General features: G+C 60.9%; 1 protein-coding gene and 2 non-coding genes across 13 annotated transcripts; all 3 read left to right on the forward strand.

Annotated features, from left to right (window-relative positions):
- Window positions 1-206: 206 nt before the first annotated feature.
- On the forward strand, window positions 207-18,652 carry EIF4G1 (eukaryotic translation initiation factor 4 gamma 1). Of its 11 annotated transcripts, none has more exons than XM_058844194.1 (34): window positions 207-321; window positions 1,382-1,442; window positions 2,717-2,821; window positions 2,919-3,005; window positions 3,937-3,957; window positions 4,488-4,661; window positions 5,014-5,113; window positions 6,856-6,968; window positions 8,010-8,102; window positions 8,186-8,252; window positions 8,613-9,494; window positions 10,473-10,561; window positions 10,762-10,948; window positions 11,313-11,446; window positions 11,701-11,838; window positions 12,027-12,200; window positions 12,280-12,477; window positions 12,736-12,882; window positions 12,977-13,213; window positions 13,290-13,394; window positions 13,825-13,978; window positions 14,090-14,187; window positions 14,287-14,389; window positions 14,507-14,609; window positions 15,223-15,479; window positions 15,572-15,687; window positions 15,857-16,029; window positions 16,164-16,289; window positions 16,373-16,454; window positions 16,670-16,768; window positions 16,881-17,015; window positions 17,104-17,185; window positions 17,262-17,402; window positions 17,516-18,652. In XM_058844194.1, exons 3-34 carry the CDS (start codon window positions 2,747-2,749, stop codon window positions 17,695-17,697), a joined length of 4,872 nt encoding a protein of 1,623 aa, XP_058700177.1. In that variant the 5' UTR covers window positions 207-321; window positions 1,382-1,442; window positions 2,717-2,746; the 3' UTR covers window positions 17,698-18,652. The 11 variants fall into 11 exon arrangements, with proteins under 11 accessions (XP_058700177.1, XP_058700174.1, XP_058700179.1 ...); XM_058844191.1 differs by having other exon boundaries at window positions 208-321; window positions 2,713-2,821; XM_058844197.1 differs by lacking the exon at window positions 207-321 and adding an exon at window positions 360-464.
- On the forward strand, window positions 10,607-10,683 carry LOC131581857 (small nucleolar RNA SNORD66). Its single transcript, XR_009278176.1, has one exon. It is a non-coding gene; the product is annotated as a small nucleolar RNA SNORD66 (small nucleolar RNA).
- LOC131581858 (small nucleolar RNA SNORD66) lies at window positions 11,881-11,955 on the forward strand. The gene has a single exon (XR_009278177.1). It is a non-coding gene; the product is annotated as a small nucleolar RNA SNORD66 (small nucleolar RNA).
- Window positions 18,653-20,293: the final 1,641 nt, after the last annotated feature.

Raw genomic sequence — 20,293 nt, forward strand, 5'->3', positions numbered from 1 at the left:
ACCGGGACGGCGGGCGTGGCTGCAGGGACGGGGCGTGGCCATGCGGACCCCGACCTCCTCTGGGACGCGCGGGCCGAGCCCCGCCCCGCCACGTGACCGCGGCGGCGGGGCGGGCGCGGCGTCGGCGCAACGTGCGGGGCGGGGGCGGGGCCCGGCGCGGCTGCGGGCGTGGCGGCTCCGCCCCCGTACGCCCCTCCCCCGCGGCGGCGGCGGGCGCGCGGCCCCACGGCCCCGCCCCCTGCGCGCGGCGCGGCTCCGGAAATGGTCGTGCTGCGCTGCGCTGCGGCTGCGTCGGGCCGCGCGCGCTGAAGGAGACTGAAGGTAACGGGCGGGGGCGGGGCAGGCGCGCGCCCCGCGGGGGGGGGGGGGGCGCCGGTACCGGGGCCGCGCGTGCCGCCCTATTCCCCCCCCTTCCCCGGGCTTCGCTCCGCCGGGCCTTGTCGCGCCGCCGCCGCCGCCACCACGTGGGTGCCGCCCCGCCGCCGCCGCCACCCCCTTCCCACGCCCTGTCCCGTGCTTCGCTTCGCTGCTGGGCCGGGCCCTACTCGTCCCGATGGTCCCCACGTCCCGGTGATCCCGCGGCGGCGGCGCCGGTCCGCGCCCACGTGCCGGCCGGTGCGCCCCGCCACCGCCGCCACCGCCGCACACGTGCTCCCGGCGCCTAGGCCCTGCGCCGCCGCCGCATGTGTTGCGAGCCGTGCCGCCCCCGCCCCGCCGCGCCCGTCTTCCCGTGCCGCCGCCGGTGCCCGCGGGGCCGCGGTTGCGGCCGGCAGTGACACGTGTCCTTGGCAGAGGCCACCGCTGCCGCGGGGGGGAGCGGGGCCGCCGGATGCCGCACCGGGCACCGCACCGCGCCCTCCCGCCGCCGCGATGGTGGTGCCGCCGCCCCGGGACGGAGCCGGCCGCAGCCGCCGGTTTGGCCGCCGCCTCGGCCTGGGGGCGAGGCCGCGCTTGGGCCTGGCGGGGCCGGCCGCTCTTGGGCCACTGCCGCGGCCTGTCCCAGCCCCGCTGTCGGTGATCCTCGTCTTGTCCCCCATTCCCCTGTGCGTTCTCTCCTCCCCGAACCGTTGCTCCCGGCCCCCGGCCCCTCACTCGGACCGAGCTGGGCCTTCCCGGACTCCCCCCGGGCAGGGACCCCCCGCCCCGTCGGCGGGCCCAGCACAGGCCGCGGCCCGGCCGCTCCCGGCTCAAGAGGCGGCTGCGACTCCGATTACAAACAGCCGCGGCAATGCCCCGTTGTCCCCCCAGGACGGAACCCACATTCTCCAGTCCTGCTGGGCTGCCCGGGCCAGTGCGAAGCCGGGGTTGGGCCGGTATCCCCCCGCGGGGCCCGGCTTGATTTCTCTCTCTCTCTCTCTCCCCCCTCCTTCCTCTCTCCCAGTCAGTCGGATGAACGGTCTCTGCAGGCCCGCTCAGCCGGCCCAGGTTTTTCCCGCGGGGGGGTGAGTATCTTGCTCGCTCCCGGTTGTGTCTGGCGGAGGAGACCAGGTCTGGCTGTCCCCGGGTGTCCCTGTCCCCTGTGAGACAATCCTCCCCCTCTGTTTTGGGGTGATTTGTCTTAAGGCCAGCTAAGCTGGCTCAGGTGCGGGCTGTTCGTGCCAGGCGCCTGGGTCCCCGGTGAGAAGGGGCCCGGGGGGAGCACTGGGGGGTGCAACCCAGCCCCTGCCACCTCCTGAAACCTTGGTAGGACACTTGTCCACTGGGGTTGTGGCTCGGTTGTGGTTCCTGTGATGGGGTGGCACCCCCATACCAAAGTGCAGCCCTGGGGGAATTGGGGTGCCCCATTTCCCAGTGTTGGTGGGACGTGCCTGGCAGTGCCCGCAGCGGGGCCGGGGGCCGGCAGTGCTGACGCGTCCAGGCGTCAGATTACAGGAGGCACCAGGGCTGCTCCCTTGGGTGTCTGGCCGGCGACGGGCTTGTCGGGTGCCATGGGGTGCAGGGGACCCCCTGTGCCGTGCGGGGTACCGCCTCTTTTTCCTGCCCCGTCGGCCTTTGCACTGGGGCGGGGAGAGCGGCACTGGCTGCCAAGTCCTTCCTGGGACAGCCAGGAGGGTGTCCCGGCCGCCTGGGTGCCGGCGGTGGCGGGGGGCTGTAGATTCTCTTGGGCAGGGTAGCGGATAGGAGCGTCGGTGGCGCGGGGGGACGTGGGAGCTGCTCCCTGCCTTCCCTGGTAGGCGTTTGTGGTGTATGCTGGGGACCCGGTGCCACCAGCAGGAACAGGTTTGGCCGGCCAGGGGAAGCGCTTAGTAGGTCAGCCGGGGTGGAGCTGGGCACGGCTGACGCCGGAGTGCCGCCGGCCCACCCAGCCCCCTGGAGTTAGTGGTGGCCTAGGTGCTGGCAGCAAATCATGGGCACTGGTGCCCCGTATTGTGCACGGCCCAGTCTTTGTGGGGTCACCTTGGGTGGGTCAGTCCTGCTGGTGGGCATAGTTGGGTTTGGGGCATGATGGGGGCTCTGCTCTGAAGTGTGTGAGGACTTGCCGAGGCTGGGTGACTTGGCAGTACCTATCCCATTTTCCCAGTGTGGCAGGAGGGGTCGGCTGGGGGTCTGTGCCTTCGTGGGATGCTGTCTGTGGGGCATGGCTGATGCCTGGCTTTACACTGAAGGGCTGTGGGGCTGGAGATCTGCAGATTTCAGGGGTGATGTGGATAGGGGACAGATGCCTGGGGTGCTGCCATCTCCAGCCTATGCTCACTGTCCCTGTCCCCACAGATAGCGAGGGGATCCTTATGCACAACCCCATGAAATGAACAAAGCTCCACAGCCCACAGGAGGAGCCCCGACTGCCCCGCACCCTGCCCCTTCTCCTGGACTGCCGCAGGTAACCATCCCCTGCAGGGCTGGGGAACCCAGCTTTGCCTCCCCAGTTGGTGCCAGGGGCAGCAGTACCATCTTTTTCCCTCCCTGCCTTCTTCCAGCCGACGTTCCCACCTGGTCAGACGGCACCTGTGGTTTTTAACCCGGCACCGACCTCACAAATGAATACGCCTTCTCAGCCGCGCCAGGTAAGGATTTTGCCCAGAGCTGGAGAGGGTGATCAGGGGTATCCAGCAGCTTTCTGCTTCCTGGCCGAATAGCCCACACCATCATGGAACCCAGGGGCATTAGGACCAGTGTGGTGCCCCTCGGGGCTGGTGTGTGCCTGTGAAGGGGGAATGAGCCCATGATCTGGACTACAACTGCCACCTGAGGACCTCCTGGCCCTGGGGTGGGGGGGCAGGCACCTCCAACGAGGATGCCCACGGAGTGACTGCTCTTCTCTCCTTCCTCCCCTGCCCCAAACCTCCCTTTCCTCCTCTCTCAGTTTCCAGCAGGGCCTCGGGCTATTCACCAGCAGGTACTAACCCGCTTCCCCTGCCCTGCATGCTGAACACCCTTCCCTGACACTGCACAGAAACACCCACCTTGGGCATGAAGGGGCTGGGGAGCATGTGGGGACCCTGGAGTCTGGGGACAGGGTGGTCTGGGGAAAATGTGGGATGCCTGCTCGAATTCGGGTAGGTTTCTCTGCAGTGTCTCCCCAGTTCCCTCCTTGCATGAAGCCTGCAGCATGTGGCTGTGCCTGTGCTAACTTTGGCCCAGGCTGTTGCTTCTGCCTGTGCCCTTCCTCATCTTCCTCTTCCTCCCTGCTTTGCTTGGTCTCCCAAGGCCCTGCAGTGGCGTGCAAGGCTCTGGACTTCTGTCAGCCCTCTTGTGTGGAGGAGCTGCTGGGGACAGATCTGGTGACATCCTTGGCTGTGCTGTCTTGGAGCTCATCAGACCCATCCCTACCCCTTGGGAGGTCCCTACAGGGGACCTCAGTATATTTGGGATGTGGGCACAGGGCAAAGGGCTCCCTGGCCTCTTGTCCCTTTCTCTGCTATTCCTGTCCCAGTGCCAGTAACTCCTGTCTCTCTCTTTCCCCCTTTCCCTCTGTATGCGTGCGCTTGCTAACAGGGAGGATTCAGGTCTCTTCAGGTAACACTTTCTCCTTGCCCTGGGGGTGTGTTCGCGGACCCTTCCTTGCCCACTAGTCGCTCGGCTGGAGCTGCTGCTCCCGGGGCTGCTCTTGCCCAGCAAACAAGCTGGGTCGGGCTGAACGGCATTGGCCGGGGTGGGAATAGGGAGCTCCACATGTTGTCCGGCTCCGGCATGGCGGGACTACAGGTCCCAGCATCCCCCGCGAGCGCCGGCAGCCGGTGCAGAGCACGCTGGGACCCGCCGCCGCTGAGCTGCGTGCGGCCGTGGCCGGCCCCGGGCGCTGGAGCTGCCGGCCCCGGGAGGGCTGGGCCGGGGCCGTGCCGGGCATGAGCTGGGTCGGGTGGACCCAGGCGGCCCCGCAGGTGCGTGGGGACAGGATGGTGCCGGGGTGGGGGTGGCCTTGGGGGCTGCCGAGGCAGTGCTGCATCCCGGCAGAGTGGGGGGGCTGGTGTCTCCCCCCCGTGTGCGGTAGTGGCAGATGAAGGTACTGGAGCTCCTGCTGATGCTGTGCCCCATCTCTCCCCAAGCATTTCTACCAGAACAGGGCACAGCCTCCTGCCAGTGCGTCCCGCGTGCAGAGTAACACGACGGCTCGGCCCGGCCCTCCTGCCCATGTGTATCCAGCTGCTTCCCAGGTGATGATGATACCCTCCCAGATATCCTACACACCTTCCCAAGGAGCCTATTACATTCCCGGACAGGTGAGGGCTATGCTTCAGGCTCTATGGGAGGGGGTTGGGATGGGCACCGGTGGAAGGTGTTGTCTGGGATTGGAGCCCAGGTCTGTTTTGGGAGCGTGGAAGGGGTCTCGAGACTCTGAGCACCCAGTGATTTGAGCAGGGTGCTTCTGGCTCTGTAGAGAGGCAGCAGGCAGTACTGGTCCCCTCCCCAACAGTTCCCCAAGTCACCTGGTGTCTACTCTGCCTGTGTCCTGCTCACTGCCCCGGTGTACAACTAGTTTACAGGCAGGTTTGGGGTTACATCAGTGTTTTGGCGGTATATCCATGCCCTGCAGGGGACATAACTGACTTTTCTTCTTCTCTCCCATTGCAGGGTCGCTCCACGTACGTTGTCCCGACCCAACAGTACCCGGTCCAACCTGGCGCCCCTAGTTTTTACCCTGGAGCCAGCCCCACAGAGTTCGGGACTTACGGTACAGACAGAGGGGTTGCTCCACTCCCTGGTGTTCTTTCAGTCCCAGCACTTCCCTGTTTTTTTGCTCCCTGCTTCTGGCCTCTGTGTATCCTGCTGAGCTGAACACGGCTCACTGTGGCTGACTCTGTGACTCCATTGCAGGCTGTTTTGGGGGACAGTTGCTTGTTGCCCAGCAGCAAGCTGGTCAAGTCCCACTGGTCCATTCGCAGTCCACTTATCCCTGTCCTTTTCCAAATTGGGGCTGTTTAATATTTAACTCTGCTGGCGGAGGGCTGGGGCAGACTTTATCCCCTGCTCCCCCTCACTTGCTATCAAGGTGGTGAGCAGTTCGGTGCTTGCTGACCCCCCTCAGCTCCTGCTCCTCAGGAGCTGAGCTGGGGTACTCTAAGCCTGCCTCCTCCCGGTTCTTGGGAGTGTGATGTGAGCAGCCCCTCCTCCTTCCCCCTGCTTGCATGTGGCCACCCGGGCTGTGACTATATTTAGGCTTGGTTGGTCCCGGGAGGCCCAGCAGACACAGAAATGTGAGCCGAGGCCTCCGGCCTGGCCCCAGCACAGCAGCAAAGCATAACCGGGGCAGAGATGGGCTTCTCCTGAGCCAGGTACGTGCCCGGCCTCCCTCCCTCTTGTCTAAGGGCCCAGCCAGCTCCTCTGAGGAGGGAGGTGGCCCCTGGCAGTGGCTGTCTCCTGTGCTTGTGCCAGGACACTGCTGCACCTTTGGGTACAGCCCTGGGACATGCTCTGGGTATCTCTTTGAGTTTCCAGCATGGGTATGCCACCAGCCTCTGCTTTGGGGCTGCTGTGGCTCTTCCTGGGGAAACTGGCAGCAGCTCACCTCTTGCCCACAGGGCTGGTGTGGTGACCCAGCATGGTGTGCCTCTTGACAAATGAATCAGATCGGGTCTCCTGTCTGGTCCTCAGGGCTAGGCAGCTCAGGGTCTCCTTCCTTCCCCTCCATGCCCAGCCCATCCTGACGTGTGACGCCCGTTCAGCGTCCCTGTGTGTCCCCTGAGCAAAGGGAGGGTCCCTGACTCAGGGATGAGGCAGTCACCAGAGCACCTTGGTTGACTTCCAGGGTCAGTGCAGCAGGGACAATGCTGGAGCCAGAGGGGTTCAGGACCCAGCTGTGCCTGTCCCAACACCTGTATCCCTGTGGCACTGCTCTGGGGTGATGCTCACAGATGCCCTGGGAGGAATGGAGCACCTCTAGAGGGCTGTGCCAGCCCTGGATGGGGTCCAGCTCTGCCTCTGGCCCTCAGCACAGCTCCTTCCTCTGGGCTGAGCTTGCCAGGGGCTCGGGCTGCACGGGGAGCCTGAGCCCCTCAGCCTGGGTGTGAATGGAGGCTTCCTGGTGCCGCCCTTGGGCTGGTGTTGGCCCTGGGGAGATAAGGGCGCAGGCAGGAAGGCGGCCGCCTGCGGAGCCAGGACGCCTGTACCTGACATGGCCGAGTGTCCAGGCAGAGCTCTTGGTGGTGTGGAGCTGGTGGGCACGGTGGATGCCTGCAGGGCCTGACTGGGCGTGGGGGTGGCGCGGGGACGCTCTCTGCTTCACAGGGAAGGAATTTGGTCAGGCCTGTCAGGCGGGTTGGGACAATCCAGGCCGGATGCGATGGGGGTTCGCTGCAGAGCAGCAAGGGCTCTCCGGGCTCCTGGCAGACCCCTGTGTTTGGGAGATCAGGGAGTCTTCAGGACGGGCTTGGAGGATCTGAATTGGCTGGTCTGACGCTCTCTCCTCTCCTTCAGCGGGTGCATATTACCCAGCACAGGGGGTGCAGCAGTTCTCAGCAGGGGTCCCTGCTGCCCAGGTCATTGTGAGCCAGCAACCACCGATCCCCCCAAAACGAGAACGCAAGACGGTAAGGAACCATCTGCCTCCAGGCATGGGGGTACTCATGTGCAGGAGGGTGTGCTCGTGTGCAGGAGGGGGATGGTGTCAGCTCCAGGTGCTGTCGGTGTGTGGGATGGGTTGTGGTGCAGCATGCCAGGGAAAAGGCACAGGGCTGTGTCCCATAGGCTGGATAGCTTAGCAAGGGAACTGGGGTGCACGGTGGGTGCTGGCGACCTTGGCCGTCCCGGCGGGCAGCATTGTGCTGAGTCATGGCTCCCGGGAGGGCGGGGGTGCCGCGGCTGCCAACTGCTGTCTGCTCCCGGAGATGCCGGTGCTCAGAGGCCTCGCATGGGGCCTATTTATAGCAGGGAACTGGGTGGCTGCCGGCATGGCCCCGTGCCGGGGGGCAGGGGTTGCCACTGGGAAGTGGGGTGCTGGCATTTCCTCATCGGTGATGGGTTTGAGCTCTGCACTTGCTGTTCTGGGAGCAGAAGGTAAAGAGGACAAGACTCCTGGCTGCACTTTGCCCTGCACTGTAGTTCCAGCCATACCCACATGTACCCCTCCGGTCACCCCACAGCGGGGTGCCCTTTAGCTTCTGCTGCGCCCATGGTAGACATGGTGCAGGTGAGGCTGTGGGCATATAGGGTGTACACAGAGATCACTGCAGTTTCAGTATGCTGAGGCTAGTCCCCTGTATTGTCCCCAAAATGAGGGGGGTGGTCCTTGCAGCCCCTGTGCCAGCACAGTGATGCCTTGGGGTCCCCTGACTTCCGGAGATGGGCACTGGCCTGGGGACCTGCTGGCTCCAGCTGCCTGTTGAGATGGCTTGCAAGGCACTGGAAGTGGCCAGTGTCTGTGGGACATCATGCCCTGTGGGGAGAGGATGTGGCACCCACTGGTCCCCAAACTGTGTGTGGCCGGGACAGGCACTGCAGTGAATGAACCTCCCTTTTCCCTTTGGAGGAGGGTGTCCTGGATGTGTTTGACTTAGGAAAAGAGGGTGGCCCATATGTTGTGTCCTGCACCCTGCCAACAGCTTCCCCACTCTGCTCTGATTCTTGGACAGATCCGAATACGAGACCCCAACCAAGGCGGCAAAGACATTACAGAAGAAATTATGTCTGGAGCAAGGACCTCATCCACCCCCACCCCTCCACAGGTAAGTGGACCCTCTAACTTCCCAGCTGGTGCAGAGGGAAGTGCACATGGCCCTGTTCAACTCTTCTTTTTTCCCCCCCTCAGGCTGGAAGCGGTTTGGAGCCCCAGGCCAATGGAGAGACCCCCCATGTAGCAGTTATTGTCCGGCCTGGTAAGTGCCCCTGCCAGGGCTGGGTGTGCCAGCTGGTATGGCTGCAGCAAGGTTCCCTGGTATTGGCACTGCAGCATCTGAAATGCCAGCTCCACTGTTTCTTGCCTCTCCTGAGGCTTGTGTGGTCAGAGGCCATCCCTGTATATCTGGTGACCTGTGTCCCCTTTATGGATCCAGGAATGTTTATGGGGGCTGCATACTCACCTCATCTGTCCCCTGGGCCCTGTTGTCCCCATCACCCATTTGTGATGTGGCTTGGCAAATTTGTCCCTCTCTCTCCTGAAGATAGAGGGATATGGGGAAGAATGTGGGATGAGCAGGGGATCAGAGAGCCATCCATTAATGCCATCCACTTTGCAGATGACCGCCCGAAGCCTGCGCTGGTGGTGAGCAAGCCCGTCTCCCTGGAGCCCAGCAAATCGGCATCCCCGTCGCCTCCCCCTCCCCTGATCCCTGAGGTGGAGCCCGTGGTGCTCTCACCTGTGACGCTGGTGCCAATGGAGCCTCCCGTGGACACGGACACAAAAGCGGAGCAGGGCGAGGCGCCACCTGACCCGCAAAAGACGTTAAGCGCCATCACTACAGTGCCAGGGGCTGCGGAGTTGCCCCTTGTGCCCGCGCCCAACATGGACACGGTGGCTGCAGAGGAGGAGGAGGAAGAGGAAGAGGAGGTTGCTATTCCCCTCCCGGAGCCCACCCCACAGGAGCCTGTGCCCCCTGAGGTGCCGCCGGTGCCCGTTGTTCCCTTGATGCCAGCCGTGCCCCTGGTGCCGGCTGCGCCGTCGCCGCCACCTGTTGTACCACAGGCCCCTGAAGCGCCCGCCAAACCCTCCTCCCCCAGCCCCCCACCGCCCCGGGAAGAGCCCTGCCCCGAGCCCGCTGCTGAGGCCAATGGGGTTTTGGAGGAGACGCCTGAGACGGTCCCTGAGGCGCCTGTGTGCCAGCCAGTGCCGGTCTCTGAGCCGGTGCCTGTGCCCACCCTGGACTCCCCCATTGCCCAGCCTGAAGAGCTGCCCCTACCCAATGGGGTGGAGGGCACCAGCAAAGTGGAGCCAAGTGAGGAGCAGCCTGAGTCGGATGTCAGCCCCATCTCAGAGCCTGAGGAGCCAGCCCAGCCTGGCACCCCTGCCTCCCCACCTGCAGAGGAGGAGGAGGAAGAGAGTGAAGGCCCTGGTGAGACCCAGGAGCGAAGCTTGAGCCCAGCCCCTGCCCCTTCGCAGATCTCGGAGGCGACCGCGCAAGGTTGGGAATGCTGGGCTGCAGGGTGCCCCAGGGTGGGTGTTGGGTGATGGGGGGCATCAGATGAGTGTGATGCTAGGCATGAGGTACAGGGAGGGTGTTGGAGAGGGGGATGTGGTTAGGGATACAGGATGTATAGGTATGGGATGCTGAGAGGGACAAGGTGCCTGTTGATGTGGGATCAGGGAGATGTCTGGGGAATGTATCTGTGTGGAGGTGTATGGGGTGGGTATAGAGGGCTGTGTGTGGGGGATGTCACGGGGAATGGAAGTGCATTTTATGTGATGCCTTACACTGGGGTGTAGGGTAGGGCGGGTGTATCAGGGTTGTATCTGAGGATTGTCCGCAGTCCTTGAGGGCACTGGGAGGTGGAGGATTGGCAGGGAATATGAATGACATGCTGTGTAGGGGTATGCAAGTATACAGGGGTGCTTGAGGAAAGTGGGGTGCCCTTAGGATGTGTTGGGGTTTTTCTTTTTCTTTTCAGCACTCCTGCATAGGAGTGTTGGGGTTACATAGGAGTGACAGGGAAGATGAGTTCACAGGATGTGTTTATGTAGAGTGCCTTGGGCAGGGATACAGGGGTGCTCTAGGAGAGCAGCCTGAAGTTAGATACATCTAACTTCACACATCTCTATGGGCTGGTGTATGGGGTGCCAGGGAGGGGAGTGTGTATGGGAACAGAGGTTTGTATGGGATTGTCCATGTAAGAGCAGTGTGGGTGTGTTCAGGGATCCTCTGACAGGATGGGGAGCACACACTAGGGCAGTGGTGTGGATGGGAGGCTTTGATGAGGCACATGATAAACTGGGGTGCATTTGGGGATGGGGGCTGTGATGTGGTGGCAGGACCACATCCCTGTGGCTCCATCTTGAAGCTTGCCTGGTTTTACTGGGGCCTTGCTGGTGATCGCATAGCTGGTGTCAGAGTACTGGGGACTGGGAGGGTTCCTGTCTTTCACCTTCCTGCCTCTCCTCCCAGTCGCCATGTCGGTGCCAAAGAAGAAACGAAGGATGAAGGAGCTGAACAAGAAGGAGGCAGTAGGTGATTTGCTGGATGCCTTTAAAGAGGTGAGTGTCCCAGGGGTGTCTGAGGATCACCCAGTGTCCCATCTTCTCCTGTGATGAACTCTGCTTTGTGCCATCGTGTCTGGGCCACTGATGCTCTGTGATGGTAATGAGGATCTGAGGTGGGGTGGACACCGAGGTGTGGGGTGAAGGGGACAGGACTAGGCTCATGAGTGACTGCTGTCCCTGTCCCCCCGATGCAGTCTCAGACTGGTGATAGTGCCTCGGAGGCGGAGAACAAGCCCCCCATGTCTGCCCCTGCCAGTGAAGCAGAGGACGTGGCTCCTGCCCGTCCACAGGAAGAGTCGGAAGAGACGTGGGAGGAGAAGGAAGACAAGTTGGCCCCAGAGAAGGGCAAGGCTGCTGGCCAGAAGTACGGCTACAAGGAAGGTGAGCTGTGCCTGGGCACAGTGCTCTGCTGGCAGCCACCAACTCTGGACCCAGCAGTGGGGAAGATGTGGGTGGCATGGTCCCACAATCCTGAATTTCACATTCTCCTCCCATCTTGTCCTCAAGCTTGGCATGGGGTGAGGAATAGAGTTCCCAGCACAAGGGTCCTGGCAGGAGGCAGGGAGCTGGTGGCATCAGGTTTTCTAAGCATGTGTGGTTATGCTCATGGTATACCAGGCTGGGGCAGTTCTGTGGTTGCCTACATCCCACCTCGCTTGTCCCTGTGTGGACCCAGACCCACCACAGCTCAGGGTGGAGAATATGGGACAGACCGTATCAGTCTCCCTCTTGCCGTCCACTGCAGAGCAATGGAAGCCACTGAACCCTGAGGAGAAGAAGCGATACGATCGGGAGTTCCTGCTGGGCTTCCAGTTCATTTTTGCCAGCATGCAGAAACCTGAGGGGCTGCCACAGATTACAGATGTGGTGCTGGACAAGGTCGGTGCGGCCCTGGAAATTGGGGAATTGTGGGTGGCGGTTAGGTGGGGGTCAGGCTCCTTTTTGTGCCATGTGAAGGTGGGGCAGGGACTTAATTTTGTGCTCAGGGTCCTGTTGCAGCATCTGCAATGACCCTTGAGCCTGGGTTTGGTGGGTGTGGGGGACACCTGTGGGGCCTTTTTTCCAGTTCCTTGTCCCGGCGCTGAGGCTGGGGGATGGATCCATCCCGCTCCTCTGCCCCCGGGCATCCTCAGCCGTGTGTACCTTCACAGGCCAACAAGACCCCACTGCGGGCAATCGACCCCATCCGCCTCAGTGGCATGAACTGCAGCCCTGACTTCACCCCCTCCTTCGCCAACCTTGGCCGGCCTGTCATGGGCAACCGGGGCCTGGTGAGTGTCTCCTCGCTTCATTCCTGCCATCCTGCTCTGCCTCTCTGTGATGATCAAGCTTTCGAGCCGCTGTGTCTGGGCCACTGATGTCTTTGATGGAGTTGAGGATCTGAGTAGGAGGACTGGGGTCTTCTGGGAGCCAGCTCACGTCCCAGAGCAGAGAGCTGAGTTTCTTCTCTGTGTGTCAGCCTTCAGGGTTGGGTCCCCGCCGCTCCCAGCAGAGCCAGAGGAAGGAGCCCCGCAAAATCATTGCTACTGTGTCCCTCAATGAGGATGTCAAGCTGAACAAGGCCGAGAAGGCCTGGAAACCCAGCAGCAAACGTGCTTCCGAGGAGGAGGATCCTGAGAATATCAAGACACAGGTGGGAGCTGGGGTGGGCAGGCAGTTGGAGGGCCTGGGGGAAGGCTGCCCAGCTCTTGCTGACATTGCTGCCCTTGCAGGAACTGCTCCGCCGTGTCCGCAGCATCCTCAACAAGCTGACGCCCCAGATGTTCCAGCAACTGATGAAGCAGGTGATGGAGTTGTCCATCGACACGGAGGAGCGGCTCAAGGGTGTCATCGACCTCGTCTTCGAGAAGGCCATCTCGGAGCCAAACTTCTCTGTTGCCTATGCTAACATGTGCCGTTGCCTTATGGGGGTGAGCAGAAGCTGGGCCGTCTCCTGCTGAGTGGGCAAGGTTTTTTTCGCCATATCAGCTGACCTTAGTAGTGTGCAGGTCCTTCTATATGGAGTGGAGAAACTGGGGTGTGTGGATGGAGGACCAAGTTCAGTCTCAGCAGAGCATCACAGTGTTGTAGGGTGTCTTTTCTTTGATTTGAAAGCGCCACCTTAGTTGCCCAGCTTTTGGGGGAGACACAACTCATTCCCCTTCTCTGGGTTGTACCTCTCCCTGCAGCTTAAAGTGCCCACAACAGACAAGCCCACAGTGACTGTGAACTTCCGCAAGCTGCTGCTTAACCGCTGCCAGAAGGAGTTTGAGAAGGACAAGGATGATGATGAGATCTTTGAGAAGCGGCAGAAGGAGATGGATGATGCCAGTGCTGTGAGTTGGGGTGGGAGTCTGTGGCTGAGGGCTGGCATGGGTGTCCTTGGGCTGGCTCTGGACACTGAACTGGCCTGCCGGGCTTTTCACGCAGCCCGAGGAGAAGGCGCGTATGAAAGATGAGCTGGAGGAGGCGCGGGACAAGGCCCGACGACGATCCCTGGGCAACATCAAGTTCATTGGAGAGCTCTTCAAACTCAAGATGTTGACAGAGGCCATTATGCATGACTGTGTGGTGAAGCTGCTCAAAAACCATGATGAGGAGTCTCTTGAGTGCCTTTGCCGCCTGCTTACGACTATCGGCAAGGACTTGGACTTCGAGAAAGCCAAGGTACTCCTTGCCCTGCCTTACCTTGCCCTTCCCTTGCCTTTGGGAGGAATGTGACCATGGCTCTGTCCCTCTATAGCCCAGGATGGACCAGTACTTCAATCAGATGGAGAAGATCATCAAAGAGAAAAAGACATCATCGCGAATCCGTTTCATGCTGCAGGATGTGATTGACCTAAGACGGGTAAGGTTCATGGAATGCAGTTGCCTGGGAACTGTCTTCCATCTGCTGCTTGGTCCCTTGGAGCTGCTGGCCTATATCCTATGTATTGTTATGTATGGCCTATTGTTCCAGCAATCCTTGTGTCCCCTCTAGGGGAGAGGTGGGTATGTGAGCTGTGGCCAGCCCCAGAGACACCATGCTAGCCCTTGGCCTTGGTTATCATGGTAGTGGTAGTGGGCACACAGTAACTGGCAGCTGTTTAATGCAGGAGGGCTCTGGAAACTGAGCCTTTTTGTGCCAAAAGCTGCCACAACACATGGAGAGCAATGATGGCTGAGGTAGAAGATGAACCTGAGACTTCGAGAGTGGGATGGCTGGGAAGGAGTAATGCCTTTCCCTCCATCTTCCAGCCATCTCAGTTCCCTCTTCCCTCCTTCCCTGCCCTCTGCAGAGTAGCTGGGTGCCGCGGCGAGGAGACCAGGGCCCCAAAACCATCGATCAGATCCACAAGGAAGCAGAGATGGAGGAGCATCGGGAACACATCAAAGTTCAGCAGCTCATGTCAAAGGACAAGAGGAGAGGACCCCCTGGACCATCCTCCGGTGGTGAGTGCCTGGCTGGGCTTGGGGGCACTTGAGTTTGCCAGGGGTGGGTTGCTCCTGCTGGACTCTGCTCAAGGCTGGTCTGCACCTTATGACTGTCCCTCTTGTGCTCAGGGCGCAGTAGCTTGGTTGCAGATGATGGCTGGAACACAGTGCCCATCAGCAAGGGCAACCGGCCCATCGACACCAGCCGGCTAACGAAGATCACCAAGGTGAGGCTGGGGGTGTGGGTGTGGCAGCCGAGCCGGCTGCCTGGCCTAGATCCTGCCTTGGTGGGGGGATCAGGTCTGACCGTCTGTCTCCACCTGCAGCCTGGATCCATCGACTCCAATAACCAGCTCTTTGCACCGGGTGGGCGGCTGAGCTGGGGCAAAGGCAGCAGCGGAGGGTCTGGCGCGAAGCCCACAGATTCAGGTAGGCAGTGTGGGTCTGGCTGGGTGCTGTGGGACAGAGTGGGAGGTGATCCTTCCCCTGGCAGTTCCTCTACCAGGGAGTTGCCGAACTCTGAGACTTCCCTCTTTTCACGCCCAGCATCTGATTCAGGGCGACCAGCCACGAGCACCTTGAACCGCTTCTCAGCGCTCCAGCAGTCAATGCCTGCCGAGAGCCCAGAGTCCCGCCGTGTGGTGCAGAGGTGAGGGGCCAGCCCTGCCTTGGTAGATGGGTGTGTGGGGGTGAGGGAGAACCCCTGATTCAGGCTTGTTGTTGATCAGGGTATACAGTATCTAGATTTGCCCTGTGGCAAGATGGGGCCTTGAGAGAGCTGAGTCAGTGGTGAATCTTCGTGGCAAGGAAGATTGACCTCACCCTGAGTGTCCTTCCTACTGTTTGGCACTTGGGTGACTACCCCTGGGTGCTTGGTCTAGCCTGGGAATCCTTGGATAGACATTAGTGGGTGGGAGTATGAGTTCCCCAAAGAGAGCTGGACTGTGAGGAACCCCAGGAGAGCTGGAGTTTGGATTTGTTCAGGAGCAGAGGAAAACAAAGGAGGGCTTTTGCATCAGGAGGAAGGTGTGGGTAGGACAAAGGCAGACGCTGCTCAGCCATGCTAAGGAGCAGAATAAAAGGAAAAGTGTTTGAGTTGGAATGGGGGAGAAATATGGAAAAAGTTTTCCTCCAAGAATGGTCAAGTGCTAAAAGAGGTGGGGATTGGAGTGGCACAGCCTCACCTTACAGAGTTCTATCGTCTGGGGTCAGGGAGGGTGGTGATGGGCTCTTCACACTGTGTGCATCTTTCTCTCACCCAGGAGCAGCTCCAGCCGTGACAGGTCAGAGAAGGCTGGGGACAGAGGGGACCGGGAGTCACGTTCAGAGAAGGGCAGTGACCGTCTAGAGCGTCCTGACCGGGGGGAGAGAACAGACAGGAACAGGTCTGCCCTCACCAAGAGGAGCTTCAGCAAAGAGACAGAGGACAGGAGCCGAGAACGGGAGAAGCAGGGAGGCCCCGAGGCCGTGCGCAAGGCTGCGAGCATGACGGAGGAACGGGACCGGAGCCGAGAGACCAGTGAGCTGGGGAGGAGCGATATCCCAGGGCCTGGCTGCACCTGCAGCTCTGCCTGTCCCAGGTGATGCCTGATCCTTGCTCTTCTGTTGCAGTTAAACAAGAGCCAACCCCTCCTGCAACATCCACCAAGCCTGTGCTGTCGGAAGAGGAACTGGAGAAGAAATCCAAGGCGATCATAGAGGAGTATCTGCACATCAATGACATGAAGGTGAGAGAAGGGAGTGGCCAAGCACCCTAACACACCATACATGTTCCCCTGACATGCCATATGTGTCCCCCCCCTCTGTGGTAGCACTGTTGGGCAGGGTTCTGGTGGTGCCTGGATGGGGGAGCCAGAGCTGGCTGTAGGGCAGTACTGACCCCTCTTTTCCCTGCAGGAGGCCCTGCAGTGTGTGCAGGAGCTGGGCAGCCCCTCCTCACTCTACATCTTTGTGCAAAATGGCATCGAGTCCACGCTGGAGAGGAGCACCATCTCCCGCGAGCACATGGGAGCCCTGCTCTGCCAGCTGGTGAAGGCAGGCACGCTCTCCAAGGAGCAGTACTACAAAGGGTGAGGGGCTGGGGCAGCCTGGCTTTGAATTTGGCTGTGCCTTCAGTAGGATTCGACACTGAGACATCCTGAAAGTCCCTCCTAGCCAAGGGTATGGGGACTGCTGGATCCCAATAGCTCCCTCTGCTCTTCAGGCTGCGGGAGATCTTGGAGATCGCGGAGGACATGGAGATTGACATCCCACACATCTGGCTGTACTTGGCTGAGCTCATCACCCCCATCCTGCAAGAGGAAGGCATCCCCATGGAGGAGCTGTTCAGGTGAGGGCTGTGCTCCTCAGCAGGGGTGGCGCGGGGGGCCTCCTGGGGGCAGGTAGCTCACCCAGGTCTCTTGTGCCCCACAGGGAGATCACAAAGCCCCTGGTGCCCATTGGGAAAGCCACCACACTGCTGGTTGAGGTGCTGGGCTTGTTGTGCAAGGGCATGGTAAGTGCATGGGGCTTGTGTGGTTGCTGGCTGCTGTCTCAAGGACTGGCATCCTGCTTGTGGGCCAAGTGGGCATGTGGGGATTGAACCCCCCTGCCACCAGAGAGGCTGGTGAGGGGCATCCCTTTCAGTGTCTGAGTCATGGCCAAACCACAGTATCTTCCTCCCTGGTGATGGAGGGCATGGCGTGCTGATGACAGCTGTCTGTCCTGCAGGGCCAGAAGACAGCAGGAAAGCTGTGGCGGGATGGAGGCCTGAGCTGGAAGGAATTCCTGCCTGAGGACCAGGATGTTAACAAATTTGTCACAGAGCAGGTGGGGTCTTGGTGGCAGCGAGGGGCAGAGGTGGGCTGCGGGCAGACCTTGGGCAGGGTAGGAGGGGTGCTCTGCTGTGCTGCCTTCAACAGCTCTCTGCCTGCTTCCCCAGAAATTGGAGTACACGATGGGGGACAGCTCAGACATGCCAAGCCGAAAGGAGCTGACCTCTGAGGAGCTGTGCAAGCAAATAGACAAACTGCTGAAGGAGAACCCGAACAACCAAAGAATATATGACTGGATTGAGGTGAGGGTGGGGGCACAATGCCTGAGGGTCTGGAGGCTCCCTCCTGGCTCACTCTCCAGCTCACACTCCTTTACCCTCCTGTCTCCAGGCCAACCTGAGTGAGCAGCAGGTCTCGTCCAACACGTTTATCAGGGCCCTGATGACGTCTGTGTGCCACTTGGCCATTGTCTGTGAGTACCAGGGTGAGGTGGGAGCGGTGGGGGTTCCCCTGCCTACAGTGCCCCTCTCACACCCTGTCCATTGCAGTTGAGAACCCGTACCGCGTGGATGCCATGGTCATCCGCAACCAAGCTAAGCTGCTCCAGAAATACCTGCGGGATGAGCAGAAGGAGCTCCAGGCACTCTATGCCCTGCAAGCCTTGGTGGTGAAGTTGGACCAGCCTCCCAGTGAGTATTGTGGGTGTGGGTGGGTTGAGGAGGAGGTGACAAATGTGTCCCCACCCCAGCAGTGTGGCTGGTGCCTGGAGGATAGCAGATTCCCCTTTGTCCCCCCAACCCAGACCTGCTGCGGATGTTCTTTGATGCCCTCTACGATGAGGATGTCATCAAGGAGGAGGCTTTCTACAAGTGGGAGTCCAGCAAGGACCCAGCCGAGCAGCAGGGCAAAGGGGTGGCTCTCAAATCGGTGACAGCCTTTTTCACCTGGCTCCGGGAAGCTGAGGATGAGTCGGACAACAACTGAGCAGCTATGAGGAGGAGGAGAAGGAAGGGGGGAGAGAGAGCGGGGGCACCCTAGGGAGTGACTCCATCCCTTCCCATCCCTGGCCCCCATGGACTTGCTGATGCCAGGGTAGAGGGACCTGCTGTGCCCCTTGCAGCCCCCCTCTCTCTTTTTTTCAGTTCTCCTCTCTCTTCTTCCTCTGCCCTGGTTCTGTTTGTAAGGCCTGTACGAGTTTGTCATGATGATAATAAACAGATGCTGACTGAGGCGGTGGCTGCCAGGGGTCCCCCTGGGGACCCTCCTCGCCCCCCTCCCAGCGCAGGCACACCGGGTCTCTGGGAGTGGGGCAGAGCACCCCTGGATTCATGTCATGGAGAGGGGGGGATGGGATGGGGACATAACTCTCCCCTCTTCTCCCTCCTTCTTTCTCCTCTCCCCTTCTTGATGAAATATAGAGAGATTATATATATATAAACTTATTAAATTTGGTTTGGGGACAGGAGCGTGATTTCTCCCCCTCCCCTGTCCTCTCTCTATTCCTCCATCACTGCCTGGACCCACTCCCCTGTATGGTTTTTAAATTTTAAATATAAATCATTCCCCCCCCAGCTCCTGCTCTGACACCTGGGGAGGGTGCCGGGGAGGAGGGGGGGGTGGCCCCTTCTCTCTGGGCCAGGCTGAGTCCCCTTCATGACCCCAAAAGCCCTCATCCTCCTCCCAAACGTTTAAGGCCACAATTGGGCAAGTGACAGGGCGGCCCCCTCATCCGCGTCCCCTGTATTTATAGAGCGCCGGATGTGACGAGCCGCATGTGTAATTATTAAAACAAGGATTCAATTACTGGTCACGTGAATTTGTAAATAATTTTTTTTTTTTTTTTGCTTTTTTTTTTTTTTTTCTTTATGGAGTATTTAATTGAAGATTTAAAGGCATCTTTTCACCTTAAAACTGGAAATAAAAGAACATTGCTAAATAATGCCCCGTGTGCCGCTGTTGCCGCCCCACCCTCCCATGTCCCTTGTGCCTGGGCTGGTGTGGGGGTGCCAGCCTTGAGCATGGGCAAGGACCAGTCTCCCCTGTCACTGCAAGGCAGGTAGGTACCCCCCACTCCAGGGCTGGAAGGGTGGCAAAGGGGTTGGATGTGCCTGGAGCCAGGCCCCCTGGACTCCTCTTGCTGGCACTACCTGGCACAGGGTCTTTGGAGGTGGAACAGACAGCCCTTCCAGCTGTGGAGCAGATCCCTGATGTCCCCAGTTGTCCCTTTCCCCCAGTCATGAGTGGTGGAACCTGCGTGGTCTCCTCAGGGAGGAGATGGGAGATGTGTGCCAGGTTCCCCCTACACCTTCTGTGGGAGGGCATTTTTCCGTCCTGGCCTTTTCTTGCAGTTGGAGTGGAGATGGGGCACAGCTGGCTCCTGCTGGGGTTCCCCTGTGGGATATCCCTGCTGGGGACAGAGGCTGGTCCCCCTTGGGGCTGGAGGCTGGTCTTTGCTTCCTTGGGCTGCCTCTTGCTGAGTCACCCTGGCCGTGGCCCAGAGGGTACACAGTAATTAACCGGAGGCTGTTCCCCAGATTAGAGGCTGATCTGTCTGAGCTGCAGCCCTGGCATCACTAATGCTGGGAAGCAGTTGGCAGCGAAAGGCCTCGGGATGGAGACTGGGCAGGAACTCCCCATGACTGGGAATGAGTGAGTAAGGAGGGAGAGCGACCCTTTGAGCTGTTTGGGTAACCTGCTTCCCCGGGGAGAGAGAGGGTGGCACGGCAGCAGTGCCCTCCTGTGCCAGGGAACAGGTACCACAGCACTAATTGCCATCAGTAGATTTCAGAATGAACACGGGTTGACCCATCAGCCTGGCCATCAGCGCTGGCCTGGATCTCCGGCAGGGGCCGTTGTGTCAGACGTGATGCTCCAAAGCCTGCACCCACCTGTCCCCATCCCAGCTCCACGGGGGTGGGAGGCTGTGTCAGAGGCTGTGTACTCCCTCCCGCCCCACCAGACCCTCGGGGGCGGGTAGGGGCAGGCAGGTCTGGGGCTGAGGGGCGCCCTGTTTCTGCAGGGTCCCAGCCCTTGTCCCCCCCGGGGGGTGTACCGGGGCCGGGCGGGCGGGGCGGCGCTGTCCGCGGTGCTGGCACGGCGCTCTCCGCGGTGGCCGGCCTTCTTCCCCTCCTCCTCAGCCCCCTCCTCTTCCTCCGTCCATCCTCCTCCTTTCCGCGCCCCCTCCTCTTCCTCCATCCCCCTCTTCCTCTTCCTTCAGCCCCCCTCTTCCTTCATCCTCCCCGGCTGCCTTCATCGCCCCTTCACCTTTCTCCTCATCTCCCCTTCCTCCTCTTCCTCCCGGCTTCCCTCTCCCCCATTCTCCCCTTCCTCCCTCTCCCTCATCCTTCATCCCCTTCCGCCTTCTCTTCCTCACCCTTCCTCCCGCACATTCTCCTCCTTTTCCTCCTCCTCTTCTTCCCGCCTCCCCCTCTCCCTCCTCTTCCTCCCCCAGCAGTGACGTCTCTGGACGTGCTGCTCCCGGCCCGGCGCAGGCACCGCTGGCGGCTCCGGTGCTGCTGGGGGCTCCGGTACCGCGGCCCGGCCCGGCTCGGCAGCGGCTCCGGCGGGGCACGGGCGCTGT

This window comes from Poecile atricapillus, chromosome 8, assembly GCF_030490865.1.
Source record: "Poecile atricapillus isolate bPoeAtr1 chromosome 8, bPoeAtr1.hap1, whole genome shotgun sequence".
Lineage (NCBI taxonomy): Eukaryota > Metazoa > Chordata > Aves > Passeriformes > Paridae > Poecile > Poecile atricapillus.

Bases quoted from the DNA above. Each gene is read 5' to 3' on its own strand.
- EIF4G1 (XM_058844194.1), top strand. From the start codon at position 2,747: ATGAACAAAGCTCCACAGCCCACAGGAGGAGCCCCGACTGCCCCGCAC. The intron at 10,949-11,312 runs GTGAGCTGTGCC...CGTCCACTGCAG, and splicing joins GAAGTACGGCTACAAGGAAG to AGCAATGGAAGCCACTGAAC. The intron at 13,214-13,289 runs GTACTCCTTGCC...GTCCCTCTATAG, and splicing joins TGGACTTCGAGAAAGCCAAG to CCCAGGATGGACCAGTACTT.